The sequence below is a fragment of the Lissotriton helveticus genome, chromosome 5_1, assembly GCF_964261635.1.
Source record: "Lissotriton helveticus chromosome 5_1, aLisHel1.1, whole genome shotgun sequence".
NCBI classification, from domain to species: domain Eukaryota; kingdom Metazoa; phylum Chordata; class Amphibia; order Caudata; family Salamandridae; genus Lissotriton; species Lissotriton helveticus.
In genome coordinates this window covers 1,484,649,872-1,484,677,742 of record NC_136065.1, presented here as the reverse complement: position 1 = coordinate 1,484,677,742, position 27,871 = coordinate 1,484,649,872, and the positions used below count along the sequence as shown (strand labels likewise).

The 27,871-nt window shown below is 41.5% G+C and overlaps 1 protein-coding gene across 1 annotated transcript in view; it reads left to right on the top strand.

The window, feature by feature from the left end:
- The window catches only part of GUCA1B (guanylate cyclase activator 1B), a 230,825-nt gene that overhangs the window by 152,270 nt on the left and 50,684 nt on the right, over window positions 1-27,871 (top strand). Inside the window, exon 2 of the mRNA XM_078644485.1 lies at window positions 18,511-18,660. Coding sequence (XP_078500611.1) covers window positions 18,511-18,660 — 150 coding nt within the window. The remainder of the gene's footprint in view (window positions 1-18,510; window positions 18,661-27,871) is intronic.

Sequence of the window (27,871 nt, the reverse complement as noted above, 5' to 3'; positions counted from 1 at the left end):
TTTGTGTATACGTGATGCATGGATCTACGTCATCCCTCTGTCTGTATTTCCGGAGTACTTAATCCCTGTTGTTCTGTGTGCACTGGATGGCCCATTATTGTACACGTCTCTCTCTCGCTCGCTCCATGCCATGCGTGTACAGAATGGACCATTTAGAGTGCGATCTCTCTCTCTCTCTCTCTCTCTCTCTCTCTCTCTCTCTCTCTCTCTCTCTCTCTCTCTCTCTCTCTCTCCTCTCTCTCTCTCTCTCTCTCTCTCTCTCCCTCTCTCTCTCTCTCTCTAAAACCCCCCTGTTCCCTCTTTTTCTTGTAATGGTAACGTTGTGCCCCTCCCGGCACAACACCTAATTGGGTTTCCTCGAACACAAAGGTGTTTGGAAAAATTGACAGGAACTAAAACGACTGTAACTTGCCATGTTACTACCTCTCCTTTCTGCAAAACAATAGAACCCGAGTTGGTCATGAAAGAAAGGACGGGTCAGACGACTAACGTCCCCTAATCTGGCCTTTATAGGGGGACTATAACGTCAATGGCCTCCTGTTTCTCAGTTCACTAAAAATGCAATTCCCAATGCACAGATTACTTCGCTCCTCTGCACTTAAGTGTGGATGTCCAGAGTACCCCACTTCTCCCGATCGACCCCAGCTCCCTGCCCAAAGTGTCCCCGTTTCCCCCGATTAACCCCAGCTTCATGTCATCTACCCTCGAAAGCGAAATTGACGACCTTGATTAACGTTCACTCCCCAAGAAGAGCATGTTTTACGTGCACCCCCTCCCCCTTCTTCATGACGATAACGCCCCTGCTTGCAAGAGTTAGCCGACCCCGAAGGGAGATGTAAGATGGTCGATACTTGGGTTAAAGGGAAGGACGAGTCTCTACATAAGGACTCGATTTTGAATTTGATGTAATACACTGTGTATAAAAGTCCAACTTCTCTCATCATATGTCGCGAATGAACGCTAAGCAGGTCTATGAACTCAATAAGCAACGCCCTTCTACAGACTCCATAAGTGACGACTTCTGACTGTGACCGATGAACTTATTCCCCACCTACAGAGGAGTGGGGACAGTATTGAAATGTATAAATGTCTTCTCCTGCCAGTCTTTCTAAAACTTTGCTTTTTTACTCATTTAAAGATATAATAACCAGAGGAGAGGAGCTGGACGTGACGCACAGCCTGGCCACAGATCATGAAGCACATGTGACCGCAACCAAAGGTGGAGCCGCAGAGCAACGAGACGCGGGACGAGGCACAACTCTCAAACTCGGCAGATGAAAGAATGAAGGGCTACCTTGAAGCCCTCGACTTGCTGACCCACTCGTGCCTGAAGTCCCCGTCCCCTTTTTAGTCCGACTGATGGGCCTGCCTGCTCATTGTCCTTTGCTCCCTTGGTCTCTTGGTGTGTTCGAAGATCTGGCCCCACTCCGCCCTCTCTTCCCTCGATTAACCAACAAACTCTTTCATATAAACTTTTGACTATGGAATGGGATTTTGCCACGGAAAAAGAAAGACACGCAGGTGCCCAGCATGAGGCACCCCTAAGAAAATGAGTTAGGAAACAGGACTGTGATCTACCAGCAGAGGACTGATCGCACCCTGCAACGCGTAAGGATGATTCCGAGCTGGACTTATAGCTCCACCGCCGGTGCTCAAAAGCGCCAACGAAAAGAAAACGGACTACCAGAGTCTACCAGTGGTGGCTCGTCGTTGAAAAAGACATTTTTCACTAAGACCCCCCCCTTCCTGAACTTTCTACCCACCCCTTGACTAGTTGTTTACATCGAATTGCATTCCTCCCTCAATTTTTATTGCTTATAAAAATGTTTCGTCGGTCACCCATGTATCTAGCTTCCCAAAGTACTGATAAGACCCGAAGGTATCAGATTACTCTTAATTAATGTCATCGGAGAAAAAGTCTGAACTTGATTCTGTAATGTTTCGGAACCTCTTTTCTTGACTCCGACTAAATATTATGCCGATCTCTAGGCTTGTATGAAGAACCCAACAAATGTAAACTGACATGTAGTGCATTCTGCCTATCGCATCGACTATGTAGAAATTGAACTCGCTTATGTAAAAAAGCGGCGACTGTTGAAAATAGCAATGTGTATGTACATAAGCGGCGTTCATTTGTGTTCACAGTACCCCTTGTTGTAAGCAGAACGGATATCGCTAAAACACTGACTGTGTTATCCCGCTAGCATAGACCCATGCACACACGTACACGACAGCCATTTTAGGTATCATGGTCTCCTTGTTCACGATCGATCATCAGCCCCTTCCCTGACCCTGCAAGCTTCCCCCATGCACCCTGACTGCCCCCGCTCTCACATGCACAAGTCATGAGCCCTCCCCTCCCGCATGACTCTGTCTCTGAAAATCGCACCCCCGCACCTGACCAACACCTCCTTTTCCTCCATGAATACCCCTCCTTTGATGACCTCTTCCTCCGAACCTAAATGTCTACATGGACCGCTGGTCACCTCCTTAGCCTGAGGATACAGTTTATTGCCCACTACTGTATGCACTCGCCTCTCTTAAAAAGAGCCACTATTGATCATGACCTCCCCACCCCCTGAGATTCGATCAGGAGCACACATTCCAAAGGAATCAGCAGAACACTCAGCTGCATGACAGCCCCCTCCTATTGTATGGAGGATAAGGGCCCCTACTGTAGCCACGTGTTGGAATATCTTCGTACTTCACAATGTCTTGATTGTAATAAAGGATGCCTGTGTGCCACAAACCTGTGTATAAAAGACGAAGCCTCAGAGAAACTTGTTAGAGCACCTCCCGAAGACACTATGCGAGTGTCCCAAATGACATGCTCTCCTCATGAGAAATAAACCTTTTTCCTTGTCTTCCTGCTTCCAGTGCCCGTCTCTTCATTTGGTAATTATTTACGATGGAAACTAAGAGGCGCCTTGCGCCAGCAGCCTGGGCATCCGGTTCGTTATGGGCTGACTTTTCTACAACATCTCTGGGAAAGGAATCGTCTATGTACTTTATGCTCATGTGTATCTCAGTTAGAGGGTTGCGCTGTTGGTTTGAGTTCTCCTGACAAATGCTGAGATGTCCTCATCTAATAAAGTTGTAGCAACGAAGGGGTTGTGGATAATGAAGAAGGGTGATTTGAGGCTAGAGGATTGACGGGAAGGATGTGGAAGCCCAAATTATTTATTTAAATGTAAGCAAAAATGTTACCCCTTAAATATACCCAACCATTACATTTCCTGACATTATACAACAATATAAAACATCCTTGATGAAACGTCCTAATAAATATATTAGAGAGTTAATTATGTGCCACAGAATATGTGACAACTGCATGTCACACACTTCAATCCTAGTGAGATCACTCATACATTTGAGTGTTGGTTGCATTATTATGTGTGCAACTGGCATGTTGCAGGCTCTTGTGCCAATAAATATGCTTGGTGGGTGTAGAAAATCCGCTTTTTCTGCATGGTCACTCCAGATTGTTTGCCTTTTTCAGGAGTCTGGGCACTTTGCCACTGCTAAACAGTCATGAAGTGCTTGTGCTTCCTCTCTAAAGCATATGCTGTACATTGGAACTCCTTATATGGCATATTTAATTCCCATATATGTCCATTGTAAATGGCACATAGAGGGCACCTATGGTTTGGAAAGCTAAATGTCATGTGGGGGCTGCAATGTACCGTTACACCTCTCAAATATTTGATAATAACATATTCCAAGAGCATCACTCTTCTTTGAATAGGCTAATGTTTAAATGCACGGCGGTAACACGTGCTAGGGGTCAGGGTGCTATCATATAAATATAGGGCACACTATATATTGAGGTTAGTGTGCCCTCATAGTAAAACAAAAGTCAAAGCTAGCTTGGCTAGACTTTTCTTCAATAGGCTTAGATGGGCTTTAAACTCTTCATTTCCCACATCCACGCCAGCTAGAAAAATACTTCAAAGTTATTTCCTGCTTAGTTTTTTTAAATCAGACTTAATGGTGAAATCAGATTTTGATAACTTAAGCAGAAAAGGCTTTAGCCTACCTGAGCCAGAACGGGCTCAAAACCACTTCTGTCGCTCATCACACCTTCAGAACTGGAATATATATACTTGGGAGGGAGAGTTCACGAATGGCTCTGAGGACAACGGTTTGCTCTAGGAAAGACCAATGGGTATTAACTGATTAACACATAGAAGGGATTAGCTATCTGGGAGTTGACAGGAACAGGTGGCAGAACAAAGGGCATCTTTAATCCTACATCTAGTGAGGCAGATGAAACACATGCAACATTTGTGACGGAGTGTCTCTTCCATCAAACTCTAACTATGGCCCTGAATCTGAAGGTAAAACCCTATTCTGGGACAATCCACTTAGTGTCAATGACCTCCTTTCCAGCCTGGTTGACCTGAAGTTGCTCCTAGTTCCAAGTCCTCCACGAGTTGCTGTTGTTCCATAGCGCTTAATTTTTTCTAGATGCTTTTTGGCTTAAAACTTTAAAGATTTATATCTCTGGTTCCCCTTAACCTAGTTTGATGGTGTTTTTTTCTCATTTATGTTTTCTATATTTTTGCTAAACTAGTTTAGGAAGGTTATTTTGTTGCATTCTTTAATTTAGAATTGTTGGTGCTGCTTGAACTTAGAATGCACTTCTATAGGGATTGCCTGCTGCTTTTGCCATAAATCCTAGGGGTTGGTCAGAGATTTCCTCAGAATTGTGTTCTTTTGACCTAACCAGAGAGGGTTTACTGAGGTGGCAGAGATGCCCTCTCCCAAATTATGACCCCATTTCTGCCAGTGGTTTAATATGCCTATATGATAGCACTGTATATAGATACAGTGGAAGCATACGATTCTTTAATTAGTCAAAATGTTATGAAGTACAAAACTCTTGTGAGCCATATCTGAGCATATAGAGATGGGTGAAAATAGGGATATTTGACACACACCACATACTGTAACATGTCATCCAATGTGATAGATTATGATCGTTAATTTTGTTTATTGTCAGTGACCTTACCAGCGTCTACCATCTGCCCAGCGTGTGGTGCTTGACCATATGTCACACCCATATGTGATTCCTGCGGTATGATAATTGTACAATGCAACGTCAGCACATAGCGTAATAGCAATTTAAAATTGTAGAGGGTTGGCAAGGGATGGCAAAGGGAGAAACAACGCTCAAGATACCAGTTTTATGTCATCAAAGTTTTTGTATTTCAAAACAATGGTTTTCATCAATAATATACAGTTGTTCACATAGTATTTTAAAGTGCAGAGTGTCCCAAATGTTTTTTTGTGAGCACCAAGGAGTAATTAAGTGACAATGAGTGAATATATACAGGTTTCTGCTGGGGATATTTACAAGAAAGGAAAATGACCAAGAACATTTGCATATACAATGATTATGCAGTGGCTATCTATAGGCACTGTTTTGCGCGGTTCATTTCCTATGGAGTCGACGGCGTTTCGACCTGTCAGGATGGGGGTCTCGTCAGGACTTCTCGCTGTGAGACATCTCAGGTGGTGCAGATTTCCTTATCGCAACCCATGCGTGATAGAAGAACGTATAAAACAACTTACAGTGAGCCCAGCCGGGTACACTGTGGTGGTAAACAGACTGTGATAGCCTGTAGTTATAAGCTTCTCGGTGAGTCGAGATTGATCAGGGTCGGACGGTGCCGACAATGAGCTGTCCTTCAGCCAAGACGATGTCTGTGTGCTGGGACATCGTGTGTGCGTTTTCCAGGACGCCGATGTCCATCTGGAAAGCACTGTGTGACACAGAGCTTTCCAGATGGACATCGGTGTCCTGGAAAACGCGATTGCGCGTTCATGACATGCAAAACGGGCCCAAAACCGCTCGCTATCGCCTACAAGCTGTCGCTAACTGTTGTTAGAGACAGCTTGGTAATAGGGCAATGGAGTTATCATCACTTAGCGGTCAAAAACGTCCGCTAAAGCGGCGATAATTCAATATCGCCACCCTTGGTAATATGCCCCTGAATTCCTACTGATCACACCATTCACAACCACCACCCCCAACATCAAAGACTGCCTTTCCCTTCTCCCTGTCCTGAATTGTACCCCACACATCATTGACTATGTCAAATCCCTAGGTATTACCTTAGTAACTTCGACAAAGACCGTTCCATGCAAAAACTCATCAGCGCCATCACTGGAGAAGCTAACCAGCAGTTCCGCATTCTTAGGAAGCTAAAACCTTTCCTCCCTGTAGCTGATCTAACAACGGTATTTCAAGCCCTTGTGCTACCAAAATTAGATTATGGCAGTACTACCCATGTTGGGCCTCCAATATACATCACTTATACCATTAAAGGCTACACTGAATGCAGCAGGTAGGTTCATCACTGGGCCTAAAAGGAGTGACCGCATCACCTCGACCTTCAATCACTAAGATGGCTACGGTTCAAGGCTAGAATTCATATAAAAATTGCTGTACGACCCAAAAAGTAATGCACTACAATATCCCCCTCCAGCCAGACCAAAAACTGCCCCTATTGGGTGGAAAAGGCCTTCTAGAAGTACTACCTCCTTACTTCTTAAGCCACAAAAATAAAAAATAAAAAAAACATACAACAGATCCTTCTCCGGAATTGCACCAAATATATGGAACTCTCTCCCTACTGAGATCAGATGCAACCATCTTTAGGAAGGAAGTAAACATTTTACTATCCAACAAATTCCTCTCGCACTGAGAGCCTTCCTCCATCTCCCCTAATATCTGTTTGTTGCCTTTTATCACACCAGCATATGTTTGGTCCTGGACTCATGCCAGTCTGTAAACTCCTATGTTTATAGCTTATATATATTCTCTGTTTCCCTTTTGTGCAATCATATCACTGCCTATTCTGTTAATTACTTTGTTATTACTATTCTATTATTTGTATATCATTTATTTTAATTTTCTAAGCTTCTAGATTGCATCCACATGTCTTCCTGTTCTATCTGTTATTTTTGTACACTACTGTAAAGCGCTCTGTCACCCAAAAGGGTTTTGTGCGCTCTATATAAAACATAAAAAATAAATAAATATTAAAAATTGTTTAATCAACACATATTACCTGGCTCCACATTAAGGTCATCATTCACAGGTAGCCAATGCAGCAGGTGGGGGTGCATGGTGGAGAGGACATCCTTCTCAAGTGGTGTGGGATGGAGACGAGGTCCAGTTTGTCCATCTGGGAGAGGTCCGGCCACCTCTAACCCAGTGAACTTCTCCTTCACCCACATCCTTTTCTCCTGCCATGTCTTTTTGATGTCTTTGATGGTCCGGACATCCACCCCCAATGCATTGACTGCATTAGTCAAATGCTGCCATAGGGCTGTCTTTTGTGTTGCACTGCTGAGGAGGAAGATCATGTAGTTTTTTGTAGTTCCCCACAAAAACTCTGACACTCATCTACATATCTTTGTGAAGTGTTTCTTCTCCCTCCTCACATTTAACAGGCTTAATATTGGTAGATGGCAAGAAAAGGACCAGAGAAGGCAAGTGAAGTATGGGTGTGGACCAGAGCATTAGATATGTGCTGCTGTTCTGTGGTTTGCAGTGCGTGAGTTGCAGGTGACATAAATTGTCTGCAGGCGTATGAAATTACATTGACCCCCCTGAGTGCAGAGGTTCCGCCCCTAGTGTGGAGTTCCCACACTCAGGGTGGAGATTTCACCCCGAGTGCAGAACCTTTGCCCTAGTGTGGAACCTTTGCCCCGAATGCGGAACCTCCACAGGCATAAAGATACGATTGAAGTCTCTTTGTGAATTCCGAAAGTAGTAAAGTTAGAGTTTTGGTCTAAACGTAGACTTTTGGTCTAACATTACCCTTGTGAATCAGGTCCAGAAAGAGAAAGAAAGAGAGATAAAGACAGAGGAAAAAGGGTTATAGTTTGTGTGATGCACATGCAGTTTTAACCTTCAGATTAGTGGTCAAAGACCATGGCTTTTTCCACCGCCGAGGCATACAACCCAACCGCTGAATGAACATATTTCCTTGTATCATGGGACACAACCTCATGAGCAATTCTTTGTGGCTCATGAAAGTAGATGTGTGTGATTTCACCATTTTCACAACCCCATTACATAATCATAACTCCCCTGCAACCTTTCTATTTTTTAAATTTTGTTAATTAATGATTTTGTGACTGTTAGTATATTGTTTTTAATTAAATGTTATTTTACTTCACATAACCCAAGTACATTCCTAATATTTTAATTTTATATTTCCATTGTAACACCGAAAAGACTGTATTGTACTTGGTGGGGAGTTAACAAATGAACATCTAACAAAAAAGTCTAAAATTACAATTCTTTTTTTATTAGATAATGTATGATATCAAATGACATCACATAATCCATGCATAGCAAACAGCGTTAAATGGCAAACATATTGAAAATGACAATGCTTACTTTACTGTAAGAGTTATGTAGTAAGTAGTAATGATGAATCACGCAGGAACTCCTTTGTAGATGTGAAGTTTATTCGCAGCACAGAATAAACAAGCAGATCACCATCTGGCCAAGCACCAACTGACATCATTAGAATTCCATATCGAACCATAACATTGGGAACACACAAAAGTTCCAAACAAGAAACATGGAAAACAGACTAAACAGACAAAGCTATTTACAACACATCTCCCTCCCTTAAATCAATAAAACAGAGAAAGAAAACAAAAGAACAATTAATGAATGTAATCATCTAAGTAGACTGGTGGATGGCGAGATCGAGGACTTCTCAAACTGATCCCAGAAGAAACACCATTGTTGAAAACATTATTATAGGTAGGAGCATCACCAGAGTAAGTAGATGTAGAAGCATCACCAGAGTAGGTAGATGTAGAAGCATCACCACTACCCACCTCCCCCCTTACAGTAGACTGAAGACAAGAACTCGAATCACACTGGGTAGATAACATATAACCATTGTTGAAAGAATCAGAGATAGGTAATGCACCGTTCACAGACACATCAGAGTGTCTCCGATACAGTGCCACCCTTCTGAAATTCCATTTCTCCCCATTATCGAGAAGAACAAAATAAGGGAATACTCGCTTCACACAAAAAGGACCTCTAAATTTCGAAAGTCCTTTAGATAACCTGCCAGGCTTTACTTTGACAAGATCTCCAACGGAAATCGGTAAAGAAATGCTATCAAAAGAAGATTTCATGGAAGAAACCTTATCTTGTTTTCTCAACCAAGAAGGTGTTAACTTTGTCACAGGAGAACGACCATGCATCAACTCAAAAGGAGATTTACTCTCATGCTTATGGGGAGTTGAACGGTAGGCCCACACAAGCTCTTGAACCTTATCATTAGAAAAACATCCAAATTCGACAGACATCTGAATAATGCCTTTCCCCAACCTATTAACCCTCTCACACATACCATTGTTCTGTGGGTTATATAGACTAGTCCGATGATGGTCAATTCCACACTCCTTCAAAAACAAAACCATTTTTCCTGACGTCAATTGTGTACCGTTATCTGTTATCAAAACAGAAGGAAACCCCTCATCAAGAAAAACACTTTTCAAAAAACTGATTGTAGAATCAGTAGTGATTTCCTTAACAAAACGAACCGTGAGCCACTTAGAAAAACAATCAATAATAACAATCGCAAAACGCTGATTAAAAGGCAACTCATTTATCGGCCCAATAAAGTCCAGACAAATAGTGTGCCAAGGTAGATTCTCAAAAGAAATGCTACCCACATTCTGAGACCCAACCACCTTCAAACGTTTCTCACCCTCCTTACAAAAACTGCAATGCACAACACACTCCACAGCGTCAGCATCAATAGAATGCCACCAGAAATTCTCTTTCACTCTGCGTTGAGTGAGAGTCTGGCCCAGATGTCCCTCATGAGCTAAATCAAGTATTTTCCCTCTCAGCGAACAAGGAGGAATGAACCTGTCGCCCCTCATTAAGACATTGTTATTAGAAAGAGATAACTCATCCAAAATTGTAATAAAAGGTCTCACAGAGGGCTCAACAGTACTCTCCCTCCTAGACCCCTTAATGATAAGATCTACAACCTGCTTTAAGACAACATCACTCTCCATCCCTTTAGACCACTCATCAAATGAAAACGAACCAGAACAAAGAAACAAAACATCCTCAGTAAAAGCAATCGCACAATCATCTTGAGACTCCACCAATGAATTCCCACAAACAATGGACTGAATGGGAAGACGGGACAGGCAATCGGCCTGAATATTTTTCCAACCCTGAACAAACTGCACATCAAACTGAAAATCCTGCACACGCGATGCCAATCTGGCCAATCTGGGTGAACCCATCCCAGTACCCCCAGGAGCCAAAATATTAACTAAGGGTTTGTGGTCAGAGCGCAACAAAACTTGGTACCCCATAAGTAAGTCCTGAAATAATAGGTACCCCACACAGCGGCAAGAGCTTCTCGCTCAATTACAGAATAATTACATTCTGACACAGTTAAAGGTCTAGAAGCAAAAGCAATGTTTTTTTCTTCGCTTCCATGCCGCTGAAGAAGAACAGCACCCAAGCCGATGCCGCTAGCGTCCACCATTAAAATAGAAGAGCGTTTAATATCAAATGGAGTGAGAGCATTAGCAGAATACAGTTCACTTTTAATCAAATTAAAACAAGATTCTTGTTCACTGGTCCATGAAAATGTGCCTCCTTTTTTCAGTAAACCCCTCAAGGGAGCAGTCTTACTAGAAAAATCCCTCACAAATTTGGAGTAGAATTCAATTAAGCCCATAAAGGACCGCAATTGATCCTTATCAACCGGACAAGGAGCCAGCTCAATAGCCTCCAATAAATTTCTTTTAGGTTTAACCCCATCAGCTGAGAGAGAAAAACCCAAATACTCAATCTCATTAACCAAAAATGCCCACTTTTTCTTCCGCAAAATAAGGCCAGCCTCATCAATCCTGCGCAACACACATTGAAGAATATTATTATGTTCCTCCATGGAGTCACCAAAAATTAATATATCATCTTGAAAATAGATGACCTTCTCTATCCCTTTAAACACCTCCGACACCATCCTCTGAAAAACACTAGCGGCTGAAATCAGCCCGAAGGGTAATCTAGTAAACTGAAATGTCCCTTCGCCAGTAATAAAAGCAGTCAGATGTTTAGACCCCTCCTGAAGTCGAATCTGGTGATAGGCATGTTTGAGGTCAAGCTTACTAAAGAACTTAGCCCCCTTTAAAGTAGAGACTAGCTCCCCAATATTTGGTAATGGAAAAACATCTGCAACCACACACTTATTTAATGACCTGAGGTCCACACAGAATCTGATCTGGTCATCAGGCTTCTGAGAAATGACAACAGGAGAAATCCACGGGGATGCCTCCACAGGCTCAATAATCCCGCCCTGAAGCATTTCTTCCAGAACAGCCTTGACTTCATTCCTCACTGCAAATGGTACCCTTCTTGCCTTATGCTGAACAGGGATACTGCCTTCCTTCAACAAAATTTTATAGGCATAGCCTTGTAATTCTCCTAATTGTTCTCTGAAAACACGTTTGAAATTCAAAAGAATATAATTCAAGGTAAAATCATCGACAACCATAACAGGTTCCTCTGCTCTAGGATTTACAACAATGTGAAGATCATACTGATGGAAACGACTTAAAATAGCTGGGCCATTAACAGAAATATACATTTTTCCCCCCTGAGTAGATCTATCCTTAAAAAGGATTTTGCTCTCAAAATACCCAAGAAGATCTATTTTTTCACCCTGATAACCAGAGGGAAATATATCACAATCCACAAGAGTTTTTTGACCCCACAGGAGCTTCACCAAAGACATGGGAATAATGGTCCATTTAGAGCCAGTGTCGACCATACGACTAATAGTCTTGTTATCAATAATAAAATCAGCCTTAGGGATTCTTTCCCTTTTGTCCGGACAATCACAAACAGAATCCTGTAGCACAAGTAATTTGTTAACATCACGATTCAACTAACAATACTCATTTACAACTGTCACTCTAGAATTCCCTCTGTTTTTACACATTTTAGCAAAGTGACCTTGTTTGCCACATCTTAAGCACTCCTTATTATAAGCAAAACAGAATTTCGCATCCGAAGCATGAGTATTGCTACCACACCTGGAACACACTTTAGATTGTGATTTGCGGTATTGTTGACTCATATTTTTTTTTCCAAAACATACCCTTTTTTCCTAACTAGAGAAACAGCACCACTTTCACTATCACTTTTATCGCTAGAGACTACAAACTTATGAGAAATTTCAGCAACTTTAAGTTCTAAACCACTCTTTTGTAATTCTTTCATGCATTTTTCACTTTCTTCCACAATCTTCGCAAGTTCAATTGCAACCTTCAAGGTAGGGTTCTTTGCAGCCCATAGGCGTTCCTGTATTTTGCGATTGTTACACTGAACAATCAGTTGATCACGAATAAGTTCATCGGTCATCTGACCAAAATTACATTTTACTGAGAGTTCCCGCAAACGTGCAACAAAGTCATCGATGTATTCATCTTCACGCTGCTTGTTTTTATAAAATTTGAATCTTTGTAAAACAAGATTTTCCTCTTTCACAAATCTAGTCTCAAGTCTAGCGATGGCCTCCTTGAATTCATCAAGAGGAGATTGTGAGCCAGAAGGTAGAACCTGAGGTAAGTACTTAAAAACACGCTGTCCCTCTTTCCCTAAAGTTGTCATCAAGAGTGCCTTTTTCCTTTTAGGAGAAAAATCCTCCCCATCTAATGCCTCAATATAATTGTAAAACATAACAATCCAATCTTCCCAGGCAGTAAAGGGATTTCCAGGTTCACTGAGGAACTGAGGTGGGAGTGCTACATTAACTTGTTGTGACATTATGTAACTTCAAAAATTAAGACTAAAAGATTACAATATTAAAACACAATAAGTTAATGTCAGAGGCAAGATAGTAAAATATTCTAATTGTAGTCTTAAAGTCTTACTTATATATCTTCTTTGTTGAAAATATTGACAAGAAGTAGTAATTCTCCACACCAACAGCTGTCAAAGTCCTTTTTTTAATGTTAGGAACAGCGTTACAAAATACAGGCTGAAACACACGAAGGACGCGTTGAATTTCCGATGTAAACTGAAGATCCAAGATGGCTGAACACGTCTGACGAGCAGCGTCATAAAGGTCAAAAGTCGATCTTGATGCGAGGTACTTGACGTTGTTGTGGACGCTCTCGAAAACAAATAGGGCGAGACGCTAGCCACGTTGTTATGACAACCGTTCACGATGCTGGTTACGTAGGAAGACAGTAACTAAACGGTAACCAAGCAAAAAGAGTGATGCGTTCAATTCAAAGCACCTAAATTGTGCTGAAATATCCAAACGCTCACCTTGCCAGAAGTTCATACACGACGTTAAACCTTCTAATGAATGAAGTAGGAACGTCTAACTGCACACAGAGTTCTTCATGTAGCGATTGCTCCGTCTATTCCGTAAATAATTCAAATCATTTGCTGCTGCGCCGCTGATCATCAAGATATTGGCCAGATACACACTTAAGTCCTTGTCGCCAAAATGTAGTAAGTAGTAATGATGAATCACGCAGGAACTTCTTTGTAGATGTGAAGTTTATTCGCAGCACAGAATAAACGAGCAGATCACCATCTGGCCAAGCACCAACTGACACCATTAGAATTACATATCGAACCATAACATTGGGAACACACAAAGTTCCAAACAAGAAACATGGAAAACAGACTAAACAGACAAAGCTATTTACAACAAGTTACAATCCATCTTCACTTTTCAATGACAGGCCTAAGTGTCCTTTAGTACAGGTTGACAACCATTTTAGTTTTGTATAAACTTCCTGATTGGTGTTACCATTAGGGTTAATTAATGTACTACAATGACCACCCACCTCCTTTAGCTAAAGAAGAAACACAGACGTTTTCCTCAGAGAGCTATAAGGCTGAAAAGGCATCTTTGATGAAAAATCTGGGACTGAGAACTGCTGCAGCCATAGCTGTAGAAAGTGGTTGAGCCCACCTCCCTCTACGGATTGGTGTATTGGATCTGGTACCAACCCCTGTAGTTTCTGCGATCAGAAATACATTTTCAAGCATCTTCAAAATTTGGACATTGGCCCTGATTATGAAATGGGTGTGAGGTTTTACCACACTCATTTAAACTCAACACTGTGAAGTGCATATTTGTTGGGTGTAGTAAACATCTCCAATTTCTAGGCTTGATTGGGGTTATTGAGGAATTACATGTAGAATTTGGGATATCCTGAATCATATTCTACAAATGTTAGAATTTAAAGTATACTTTCACCCAGTATATTTTGGCAGGTTTGACGTGCCAAAATTCACAGCATGAAAGTGGTTGAGATGATAGAACTCTAAATTAATATCCAGGCACAAACGGGGATTTGTATATAAATTGAAATTCAATGGTCCACTCATAATCAGTGTGTCAGTCATTTGTTGACCTCTGGTGGACAGGATAAGGTGCCAGTATTCTCAGAAAGAAAATGTTACATTGGCAACCAAGATTGGCTGTTTTTTACTGCTAGAATCGTTTTGGTGGAAAGTTTGAGGCTTCTACAGGGCCACCGACATTGAATATTTGACCTGGTGGACCCCTTATTATGTACAGCATCCTGTCTTACACCCAGAAGAATTAGTGAGCTTCATTTCCACTGGTAAAATTCAAGAAAGAAAAATAGTTTCATAGTGATGCTGTTGAGGATGTGTTTTTAGCAGCTACATTTTTTCAAGTTTATCTTGCTCGCAGTGGTGGGCTTCTTTAGAAATGTAGAGATCACTGATTGGCAAAGGATGTGATCTCTAAATATTGTGGTCCTCTGTCTATCAGAAAGAGGTAAAACCACCATGCTATAAATCAGGCTCTAAATTTCTGGGTTTCTTTTTTAGGTTTTAAAGTGTTTAGGTGACATTGTAACATTGTAGCTGTCTGCAAGTTCAGTACTTAGTAATCTCGTTATATATACCTATCTCTTTCACAAAAAATAATAAAATGCACAGCACAACTACAAGGTGTTTATATATAAAATAAATCACTTATAAAAGCATGTTGGAACATTCATCAATAAACCCCCCCAAAAATAAGCACTGTACACTCAATGCTTTAATTAAAACAATTAAGAGGGTTGAGGCATAACATCAAGGCTGCTTATGTGTTCATAAGTTTAAGCCTTGTGCCATTAAATAAAACCTCCATATGACAAGACTTCAAGTCAAACCATAAAAGTTTATTCAAAACTAAAATCACTACAGACGACAAAAAGTTGTCACTTAAATCATGGTGAATCAGCAATCATAATGAATTAAAATCAAATAATGCAAGAGAATTACCATAAGGTCAATCTCTAAGGTAAGTACCAGCCAGAACATAGGTATCATTAAGTAAGAGGTACAACACAGAGTCTATCTCTAAAGTTTATCTCTAGAGAGTGACCAAGAATGTTTAAGTATTAAACAATAGAGAGACTGACAGAGTTTGCTCGCTAAGCAAGTACAAAATGTTCTAAGTATAAAGGAAATGACAGACTAGCATTGAGTCTGCTAAATAGGCAGGAACACGTCTGGCATGTATCCCAAGAAATATTATATTTATTGGTTTTTGGCAGAAAAGCCACACACTCAGTATGGTGAGCATAATAGTGCCGGATTAACCAAGATACATTAATTTAAATCAATCACTTTTCAAATACACAAACTACATCAAATAAGATACAGCCAGTAAACACATACTTTGCTGCATATTAATAAAGAGGTGTGTGCTTGTGCTATTTTCAAGGACCCTGAAAATAGCAATGTAAAGAAACATCTTGGATGTACATTCACTGTGAGGAAGGCTCATTAATACAATTTACTAATACAATAACAACACCATGAACAAGGCTGCTGCTGTTTTCCTGAAATGGAAAAGTACACATGCATTTGGATGGTACTGATGGTAATGGAAGATGTTTGAGGGCTCAATCAGGCTAACCTAAACAGATCTAAATTAAGGATTATCATTATTCTTTTGTTTATCAAAAATGCTCTCACAACTTCAAGACAAGGACTATTGGCTTTGCCAATGCTTGTTATCTCCTGCTATTGTGACTGTTGAAATCTATTTGTATGTTGTTCTTTTATATTATATTAGATTAGAATTATTAAGTAATGAAGTATTAAATATGGGATGAGGTGGTTACTATTAATTACTACTAATAGATGAAGAAAGGGGTGCATTACCAACAAACACCACAGTAAGGAGAATAAGCGCTTCTGGATGCAGGAAAGCAGACAGATGGATGGTACTATTTGTATTTTTTCATATTTATATCTGTGTAACTTTCAAGGGGTATATCCTGTGCCTCTGTACCTAGAAACTTCATACAGCATGTGCTGGTATATGAATTGCTCCAACTTGAGTGGTTAGAACCCCAATTTAGCAGGAGCTAGACAACCCAAGAATTAGGTACGGTGAAGGGTTGCTCAAGAAAAATAGGAGGAACTCTTTTCTAGATGCACTTAATATAAAATAAAGGGTAAAATCCCAGGGCCAAATTCACAAAGCTTATTTTAGTGAACATTCTTCTGAAAATTCAGTGGCAGTGGTAGGTAATACCTAAGTCAAGATTTAAACACCACTTCAGTAGTAGTGTTATGAAACGACGTCACCGTTTTTAACTACAAAAAAGTTACGTTTTTAGCAGTGGATATTCTCACTAGTTGACAACTTCAGAGTGGGTTGTTTTGTGCCTGGATGGAGATGCCTTGGCAAGGCTCCAGCTGGTTTTGTGTATGAGTGGAAAGCATAGTAGTCTCAGATCCAACTTTTAGGCAGGCTGCAAGTTACACAGGAAGAGATTATTGTGCAACTGTCAAGAAAGAGAATAAATAGCCTCTCCTAGACCTTAGACGCCTTGAGCCCCTACATGACCAAGGGCATAGAACTGATTACCCAGAGAACGCTGTGAGTACTGAGTTTCTTCTGTATTTGCAATGATAGAATCTATGGACCCTCCAAATTGGAGCTAAGAGATGGGAGCTAGTGAGTCCATTATTCTGATGAGAGAGATTTCTGATAAATGTGCCCCCTCTTTGGGATTGAGAAATTTAGAGCAAGATGTAAAATAATTAGGACTTGGGATTTCCAGATAGCGAGTTTTACTGAATCACAATTAGGAAATCTCCATTCTTAATGTTAGAAAACATTGCACTTTTAATGAGTGATTCCTAGTGGGTCGCAAATCTACCTATCTAATGAATATTAATGAGGTGGATCACAGATTGTGACCCATTACAAATGATAGCCATCACAGGAATGGTAGCCTGCTGGGGTCAGCAGACCACCATGTATGTGATTGCTTTTAAATGAAGAGATTTTTTTGTTAAAAACTGGCAGTTTTCCTTAGAGAAAAACAAAAATTGAGAAATTTCAGTTTTTTAAGAGATGAGTATGCCTGTTCTTAAAAAATATTTTGTTTAACATTCTCAAAGGTCAAGGGATCCCCTCTGGACCTCTTCCCATTTGTGAATGATTAACACTACCTTTCAGTAGTTGGTAGAAAATTAATGTTTTCTGGCTATAATTTGGTCACAAAACATTCACAAACTACTGCAATTCGATATTTGCTCCTTCGAAATGCGGAATCACAAAAAATTGCGACTTGGTAACACTTTACTGAGTTGTAATGTGGCTTTTTTACATTTCGAAATGCTTTTCTGCGGTTTCAAATTGCAGAATTCTGCTAATCAGACCGTTTGCAACCTCCCAAAAATATTTGTACATGTGGCCCATGCTCTTAAACATTGGATATTATCCACACTAGACTAACTCCCTGACTAACCCTTTTTGATAGCAATTCAACTTCATCTTTGGTACAGATAAGCATCCTGGGAGATATTCTTTTGGGAAAGATGGAAGGTTCTGCGCATAAAAAAGTAACTACTAGTTGTAGTGCTTGAGAAAGTAGTTCAGACTGACTCAGTACCTGCTGTTATTTTGTTGATTTTGACAACAAAAATGAATAAGATATTTGTGCAAAAGTTCTGACGGATCGAATGTGTAGAACAGGCATTTGGAGGGTACTGGTAAAATGTTCACACATTTAAAAAAAAAAATAACCTTGTGATGATTGCTGGGAGCCATAATTTTGGTTCGTAAATATGAAACATATTTCGTAGCGATTTTGTGTGTTTTCTAACATTGTTGGTGTATTTGTGCAGAGCCTGATGCAGGATTTCTAGGTTTTAGACTATGGAAAAGACTTAACGTTGGTATTTGTATCCATCAACACACCTTGAAGGTGTCTCTGATCCAGGCTGAAACATTTAGATTCTATAAAAACAATGCAGCATAATATAACATAACACAGCATAAAATAACATCTACTCCTAGTTACAGGATCAGAATACTAGTGTGAACTTCATTGTACACTCTTAAATATTAACTGGTGCCTTCCTATAACATACTTTATTTTTTCTTTTCCTCACCCTTTTTATCTTTCTCTCTTCATTTTTTCCTGTAGGATAATACCATTGACTTTCTAGAATATGTGGCAGCTTTGAATCTCGTTTTGAGAGGGAAGCTTGAGCATAAGCTAAAATGGACGTTCAAAGTATACGACAAAGACGGGAACGGCTGTATCGACAAGGCCGAACTGCTGGAAATAATTGAGGTGAGTCACTCTTCTCTTCTACTATTGAGTGAATGAGTATCTTTTCATGTATTGTAATTGTAAGTGTATTTATATAGCGCTTACTACCCCTGAAAAGGCTTTGAATCACTTTTCAGCAAGGAGCACAACACTCCGGAACCCAAAAGGGATATATATATATATATATATATATATTACCTACTGGCAATAGCCAGTAGGTATATATAATTAGGATTGTTTTCCATAGGGAAATCGCAACATTCTATTGGGAATAACTTTGGCGCCGGTTGAGGAATCTTCCTGAAATTTTCTTTAACTTTGCCTCGCGCCGCTCCGCTCCTTCCCTGAAAGTTTGGGGGGGATTCGTCAAGCGGGGGCCGAGATAAAAGGAGGGTCCCAAAACGTGTTTTCCCCGTGTTAATTTCCATAGGGCGGTTGGACTCACTTTTAGCCCGAACGGCTGAATGGTTTTCCACCAAACTTGGCAAAATTGTAGGGACTGGTAGGCCGATGTGCCTTTGCTATGTCTCAAGATATGTGCTCCAGTGGTTTTTACGAAAATTAACTTTGAAAAAATATATATTGGGCTACATTGGGCTATATATATGTTAGAGCCCAAATGTAGCCCAATGTAGCCCAATGTAGCCCAAAGATGGCCACCAGAGACAAAAAAAAACAAATGTAGCCCAAATATCAGCCAGATGTAGCCCAACTATAGCCCAATGACAGAATGTCCCAGAGTGTTCTAAAGAACAACTAGAGCGCTAACAGTCTTACTTATGACAAAAGTATGGCACACCTGAAGTTATCTTGATTGGAATAAAGTGTTAACACTTAAAACATTTCATTTGCAAAGGAACAAAATGAGCGTGTTCATTTTGCCATAGAAATTATGATTAGTGCTGAAGAAAGAAAAATTAGGGCACATTTTGAGTGACTTCTCAAATCCTCTTATATTTCATTGAAAACATTCTGATATGCAGTCTCCCAAGATGGCCACCAGAGACAAAAGAGCCCAAATGTAGCCCAAATATCAACCAGATGTAGCCCAACTATAGCCCAATGACAGAATGTCCCAGAGTGTTCTAAAGAACAACTAGAACGCTAACAGTCTTACTTATGGGGGGAGGAGCCTAGCTCGCGACCGAGATGGCCGCGTTTTAGCTCGGCTCCGTTCTATCGCCTGTTTTCTTCATTTATCCTGTATTTCTCCTGCCCCGGGAAGCCCTCCTTGCTGTGTTTCGGTATTGAGGACACTTTGCAGACACTTACCCGTTGCTCCGGTGATCCTGGGTGCTGTCGATCCTGTGCGGCGATCCCGCTCGCTTCGGAGCCTCCGGGGCGGGCTGGCCTGGACCTCCCTGCACCGCCGGGACGAGACGGAGCACGATGGTCGGCCTGCTGGCGCGGTGGATCTTGTTGCGGAGGCTGATGTGCGTATAGGCCGGCTGGGCCCACGGGCGGACCCGATGGGCTTGGGCCTTGGGGTGCGAGCGCTGCCTCTCGCTGGAGAGCCCACTCATTTATCCGGCTTGGTCCCCCCCTTTGTTCCCCGGCCCGGCCATTTTGAAATTTCCGCCCGGGCTCGGAGAACGGGGCCGGCGGCACAAGGGGGCCGACAACACTCCTTCTTCTGGTGGGTCTCCTTCCTGCATTGGGACGCCCTGCCGCAGATCGGCTGATCTCCTTTTGCCTTGGTGTCGCCCCGACCGGGGCTTCCGACGGCCAAGGGCTTGCTGGGCTCCTAAGATGGCGGCCGACCCTGGATGTCTCTGCCGGGCCTGGGCGAGCACTGGGGGCCCGCCACATGGCCCGGATGCTGGATCTTGTAAAGGGCTTCCTGCACTTCAAGCTGTCCTGGTTGCATTATACTCCTGGCGGGCTTCCGTGGCTGTGCCTGTCTCCGCTGTGAAGGCGGACCCTCTTCACGAACTGTACGGGCCCCCGACGTCGGATTTGGCCTCCCTGTCGCAGGGTGCGGCTGGAGTGATCCTGGACTCTGTGCCCCCGGCGGCGACCTCATCCATGGACCGGAGACTCTCCGACGCCCTTCATCGTCCTGCTTTGTTGCCTCGGCCGCTGGTCTGCGGTCTGCTTGCATCCTGGCCTGGCCTCGCTGATCCTTCCTGTTTATCATCACGTTGGCTCCCCGGCCGGGGCGCCTATGCCGTCCCAGCTGAGCTTACCTCGCTGGAACTGTCCTTGGAATTGTGCCTGCGGTGCGAATGTTCTACCATAACTTTCCTGGATCCTCTGTATTTTCTTCCACGCTTCTTCTCTGGACTGCCGCTGGACCTTCTCCTGTGCCCTGTGTCCATCGCCGTTTGGTCTTTGTTTGTTCGGACGATTACAACCTTGGACAAAAGCGGACAGGGCTGAACTGACTTGTTATATGCGGTAGTCTTGTTTTTGATCTGTGACCGACATGTGCTGGTATGATGTTGAGTAACTTCATGGGGCTCCTGAAACTTATCCTGATATCGTTAACTTCCCGTGGGCTCTACCTCTCCCTCTTCACAGGTGGTGGGATGGATGCAGATAATATTGTTCTTTGGCCCTCTCCCGTGTGTGCTGTTCTTCCCCTCCTCTTGCCCTTCCCCTTTTTGTCTTTGTTTCTATCTTGTTCCCTTTCTTCTATATTTCGGGTTCTATTTAGGGCGACAGGCACGCTGCTGGGGGGTAGGCCGTAGCCTTCTGCAGGGGTGCAGGGTGGGCTTGTGGGGTGGGTGGGGGGGTCTGTTGTTGTTTTCGGGGGGTCTTTTTCCTCCACTTTTTCTCCCTTTTTGGTTCTATGGCCCTTGTGTATCCCCTTTTTCGGGGCTCTGTCTCGTCGTCTGTCCCCCTGGTGTCTTTCTGGGGTATTTTCCGGTATTACGATGATTGAGATTTGCTTGGTATGTCTTTCTTCTTTTTATTGTCTATTTTCTGCCGGATTTTTGTTTTCCTGTTTTGTCGCCCGGGGGCGAGTGTTTGGATCAGAGTCCCTTCCTTTTCCTTTTCCCTCTTCCTCTTTCCCCTCCCCCCCCTTTTGTGGGGGTTTTTCCTTTATTGGGGGTGCGTTTCGTATTGTTTTGTACTTGGGTCCTTTTATTTGCTATCGATGGGACGGGTGGTGGCTACGGTGAGCGGGCATTGGACAGTGCGCGCAATGACCTTTCCTCATGTCCGTTGTTTTGACCGGTGCTTATTGGTATATTTTTTTTGTATTTGTCTCTCCTGTTTTTATGATCGCTGTGTTGCTGCCCGCCGCGGCCCCACCCCTGTGACCTTGTTTTGCGGCCCATACTACTCCGTAACTCCCTGTCCCGTCTCTTTAAAAAAGAGAAAACTGCCTTTCTAATTGCTTGCTCCTGTGACTGCTCTAAGATGTTTGTTGTTTCTCCTGTTTCATTGCCTTTGTATTCTGTGACGCTCAGTACTTTGTTTTTGATGTTTTGCTATGTGGTGGCCAGCCCGGTGGGTTGTGGGCCCGTATTTGTGAGCTCTTTCTGTACAATAAAGGTTTTAAAAAAAAAAAAAAAAAAAAAAAAAACAGTCTTACTTATGACAAAAGTATGGCACACCTGAAGTCATCTTGATTGGAATAAAGTGGTAACACTTAATACATTTAATTTGAAAAGGAACAAAATGAGGGGTTTCATTTTGCCATTGAAATTTTATTACCTACTGGCGATAGCCAGTCGGTATATATAGTTAGGATTGTTTTCCATAGGGAAATCGCAACATTCTATTGGGAATACCTTTGGCGCCGGTTGAGGAATCTTCCTGAAATTTTCCTTAACTTTGCCTCGCGGCGCTCCGCTCCTTCCCTGAAAGTTTAGGGGGGATTCGTCAAGCGGGGGCCGAGATAAAAGGGGGGTCCCAAAACATGTTTTCCCCATGTTAATTTCCATAGGGCGGTTGGACTCACTTTTAGCCCGAACGGCTGAATGGTTTTCCACCAAACTTGGCAAAATTGTAGGGACTGGTAGCCCGATGTGCCTTTGCTATGTCTCAAGATATGTCCTCCAGTGGTTTTTACGAAAATTAACTTTGAAAAAATATATATTGGGCTACATTGGGCTATATATATGTTAGAGCCCAAATGTAGCTCAATGTAGCCCAATGTAGCCCAAAGATGGCCACCAGAGACAAAAAAAACAAATGTAGCCCAAATATCAGCCAGATGTAGCCCAACTATAGCCCAATGACAGAATGTCCCAGAGTGTTCTAAAGAACAACTAGAGCGCTAACAGTCTTACTTATGACAAAAGTATGGCACACCTGAAGTCATCTTGATTGGAATAAAGTGTTAACACTTAAAACATTTCATTTGCAAAGAAACAAAATGAGGGGGTTCATTTTGCCATAGAAAATATGATTAGTGCTGAAGAAAGAAAAATTAGGGCACATTTTGAGTGACTTCTCAAATCGTCTTATATTTCATTAAAAAAATTCTGATATGCAGTCTCCCAAGATGGCCACCAGAGACAAAAGAGCTCAAATGTAGCCCAAATATCAACCAGATGTAGCCCAACTATAGCCCAATGACAGAATGTCCCAGAGTGTTCTAAAGAACAACTAGAACGCTAACAGTCTTACTTATGACAAAAGTATGGCACACCTGAAGTAATCTTGATTGGAATAAAGTGGTAACACTTAATACATTTAATTTGAAAAGGAACAAAATGAGGGGTTTAATTTTGCCATTGAAATTTTATTACCTACTGGCGATAGCCAGTAGGTATATATAGTTAGGATTGTTTTCCATAGGGAAATCGCAACATTCTATTGGGAATACCTTTGGCGCCGGTTGAGGAATCTTCCTGAAATTTTCCTTAACTTTGCCTCGCGGCGCTCCGCTCCTTCCCTGAAAGTTTAGGGGGGATTCGTCAAGCGGGGGCCGAGATAAAAGGGGGGTCCCAAAACATGTTTTCCCCATGTTAATTTCCATAGGGCGGTTGGACTCACTTTTAGCCCGAACGGCTGAATGGTTTTCCACCAAACTTGGCAAAATTGTAGGGACTGGTAGCCCGATGTGCCTTTGCTATGTCTCAAGATATGTCCTCCAGTGGTTTTTACGAAAATTAACTTTGAAAAAATATATATTGGGCTACATTGGGCTATATATATGTTAGAGCCCAAATGTAGCTCAATGTAGCCCAATGTAGCCCAAAGATGGCCACCAGAGACAAAAAAAACAAATGTAGCCCAAATATCAGCCAGATGTAGCCCAACTATAGCCCAATGACAGAATGTCCCAGAGTGTTCTAAAGAACAACTAGAGCGCTAACAGTCTTACTTATGACAAAAGTATGGCACACCTGAAGTCATCTTGATTGGAATAAAGTGTTAACACTTAAAACATTTCATTTGCAAAGGAACAAAATGAGGGGGTTCATTTTGCCATAGAAATTATGATTAGTGCTGAAGAAAGAAAAATTAGGGCACATTTTGAGTGACTTCTCAAATCGTCTTATATTTCATTAAAAAAATTCTGATATGCAGTCTCCCAAGATGGCCACCAGAGACAAAAGAGCTCAAATGTAGCCCAAATACCAGCCACATGTAGCCCAACTATAGCCCAATGACAGAATGTCCCAGAGTGTTCTAAAGAACAACTAGAACGCTAACAGTCTTACTTATGACAAAAGTATGGCACACCTGAAGTCATCTTGATTGGAATACAGTGGTAACACTTAATACATTTAATTTGAAAAGGAACAAAATGAGGGGTTTCATTTTGCCATAGAAATTTCATATATATATATATTCACTGAAAAAACCATAGGTTACACACCAGTTATAGTTAGGAATTAGCATTTAAAAAAACCTTTGAAATTCATTGAAAAAACCATAGGTTTCACACCAGTTATAGTTAACTGGAAATTTTACTCGCCTAAAACCATTGAAATTCCCACGTTATAGTTAGTTGGACTCACTATAACTTCCACGTCTGCAATGCACTGCTGATGACGTCACATATTACATCACTCAAGCATATATTTAAATATTTAAACATTACTCGCTAATATATGTATTCACTAAGATACTCTTAATAAGCCAGTTAACCAATCAATTTTTTTTTTAAAAACACTGAAAAAACCATAGGTTTCAGGCCTTATATAGTTAGGAATTAGCATTTAAAAAACCTTTGAAATTCACTGAAAAAACCATAGGTTTCAGGCCTTATATAGTTAGGAATTAGCATTTAAAAAACCTTTGAAATTCACTGAAAATCCATAGGTTTCAGGCCTTATATAGTTAGGAATCAGCATTTAAAAAACCTTTGAAATTCACTGAAAAAACCATAGGTTTCAGGCCTTATATAGTTAGGAATTAGCATTTTAAAAAAACTTTGAAATTCACTGAAAAAACCATAGGTTTCAGGAGTTATATCGTTAGGAATTCTTTTTTAAAAAACCTTTGAAATTCACTCAAAAAACTATAAGTTTTAGTGGTGTTATAGTTAGCTGGACATTTTACTCGTACAAAACCAATGAAATTGCTCCTATATAGTTAGTTGTACTAACTATATTTCGCGCACCCGCAATCCACTGCTGATGATGTCACATATTAGATCATTCATGACATGGTCAGTGACATCACTGATGACATCTCAAATGACATCACTGATGACATCACTGATGACATCATCCACGTGACAATCACATACACCTTTTCATACACTATTACAATTTTTCATCAATGTTTGTAAAATACAGAGTATCATATTTAAATCCATTGTCACAGCAATACAAGTATCTAAAAATCCACTCAGTGATTCATAGATGTATACACACATCTAATCACTTACCTATGGATTCACTCATACATGCTGTCAATGAACAATAGAACACTATCAAAAATACTTATACATCTATATCGACATTAAACAACAGCACGCATCCTATTCACATATGAAGTCATCCTACTCACTTATGCAAACAATGGATCATACTTACATATTTACTTAGCAAAACACTTATACAAACACCACTTCTTCTATTCATTTAGATAGTAAGTCATACTTAGTGAATTATAAAACCATTATTACAAGTATACAGTTATCCATACAGTCACTCACACAATCATTGTGTCTTATGTATACGTATTTATATACAACAACTGACACATACACTGCCTTTTATTTTTCTAGTTTGTTGGACCTGTACCTTTGAGAAATATATTTGCTCATCACCACAACCATAAAGAGATTCCCTCACCCAAACTGTTAGAACATGTAGTTTTAACTTCATATATCTACTGAATCAACTATTCACACATCTTTGGACAGTCACACCCCCCCCACCGAACCACACACACTTTCACACTCCCATACAAATACTCAGTTAACTAATCAATAACTAATATAGACTTTCCCATAGCTAGTAACCAACTGTAGAATCAGTTTACACAACAACTGACAAAGTGATACAGATATTCACACAGTTTAGTCACTATCCACTATATTTAGTGAGACATTATAAATTGGTCAAGTAAACAGCCAATTACACTGCTACCAAATCCTCCATCCAAATATTTATTTATATATATCCACTCATTCTTCAATGTAAATTGCTATATATATAATGCATATTTAAATAACGAAGCAAACCACATTCACTGGATGATGTCATCAGTGATGTCATTTGAGATGTCATCAGTGATGCCACTGACCATGTCATGAATGATCTAATATGTGACATCATCAGCAGTGGATTGTGGGTGCGCGAAATATAGTTAGTACAACTAACTATATAGGAGCAATTTCATTGGTTTTGTATGAGTAAAATGTCCAGCTAACTATAACACCACTAAAACTTTTAGTTTTTTGAGTGAATTTCAAAGGTTTTTTAAAAACTAATTCCCAACTATATAACTCCTGAAACCTATGATTTTTTCAGTGAGTATATATATATATATTTTACCTACTGGCGGTCACCAGTAGGTAGATATAGTTAGGACCTATTTTTCATAGGAAATCCGCAAAATTCTTTTCCCAATATCTTCGGCACAATTGACGAATCTTTGCGAAATTTTAAAAACTCGTGGGGCGCTCCGGTCCGCTCCTATCCTGAAAGTTTGGAGGTGATTCGTCAAGCAGAGACTGAGAAAAAAGGGGGGTCCCAAAACACGTTTTCCCCATGTTATTTTCCATAGTAAATTTTAGACACGGCTACAGCCCAAACTGCTGAACAGAATTACACCAAATTTTGCAAAAAGGTAACCTTTGTTCAGAAAGCACCCTTTTTTTTAAAATGGTGTAAATCCGTTCAGTAGTTCCTGATAAATTTAAAAAATAGTTGTGAAAAAATCATTTTCCCATAGGAAACTTTAGACACTGTTATAGCAAAAACTGCTAAACGGAATTACAACAAATTTAGCAAACAGGTACTGCTTGGCTCAGAAAGCGACCTTTTTAAAAGTGGTGTAAATCCGTTCAGTAGTTTTTGAGAAATTAAGGAATAAAGATAGTGATATCTATGGCCGCGGTGGACCCGCGCACCCGGTGCGCACCCTGCGTGCACCCTCCCAATCACAAGCTTTATGCTAATTGGCTGTCAATACTCCAAATCAGGAAGTGTTGGCAGCCATCTTGTGCCTCTGTAGAACCGAGGCACAAGAAGTCAGTCAAACTAAGGCGCAAAACGCAAAAAGGGGGCAGGGTAGAAACACCCTGACCCCCTAGGCCTGCTTATGGGGTCCCAAAAGGACCCCAGCCCGCTCCCCCAATTTTTTTTTTAAATCGGCAAAATCTGCACAAGGGTGGCCAAGTACCGGGGCCAATATAGTAATGTAATGGGGGCCCAGAGGGGCCCCCCAGACGGCCACCCCCCAGGGCTTTATAAAATTATGAGCGAGGGGGCCTCACAGCCCCCCCCGCCCCGGGGACCGCCACCCCCTGGGGATTTGTAAATAAATGGGAGGGGGGCTCAAAGGCCCCCCCAAGCCCCGGGGACCACCACCCACCTGGGGCTTTATGACAATATATGCAGGGGGGCTCACCGCCCACCCGCAGCCCCGGGGACCGCCACCCCCCGGGGCTTGGGTTGTTTGTAAAAATAAAATAGAATAACCTGTGTGAGGGGGCTCGAACCCTCAACCACGCCCCGGAGACCGCCACCTCTCCGGGGCAGGAAACCTGCTCTCTCTTCAAAAAACCAAAACAAATTGCTTTTCCACACAGGAAGCTGTGTCTTAGCAGCTCCCGATGTGGAAAAGCAATGCCAGCTCCCGCAGGAGGAGGGGA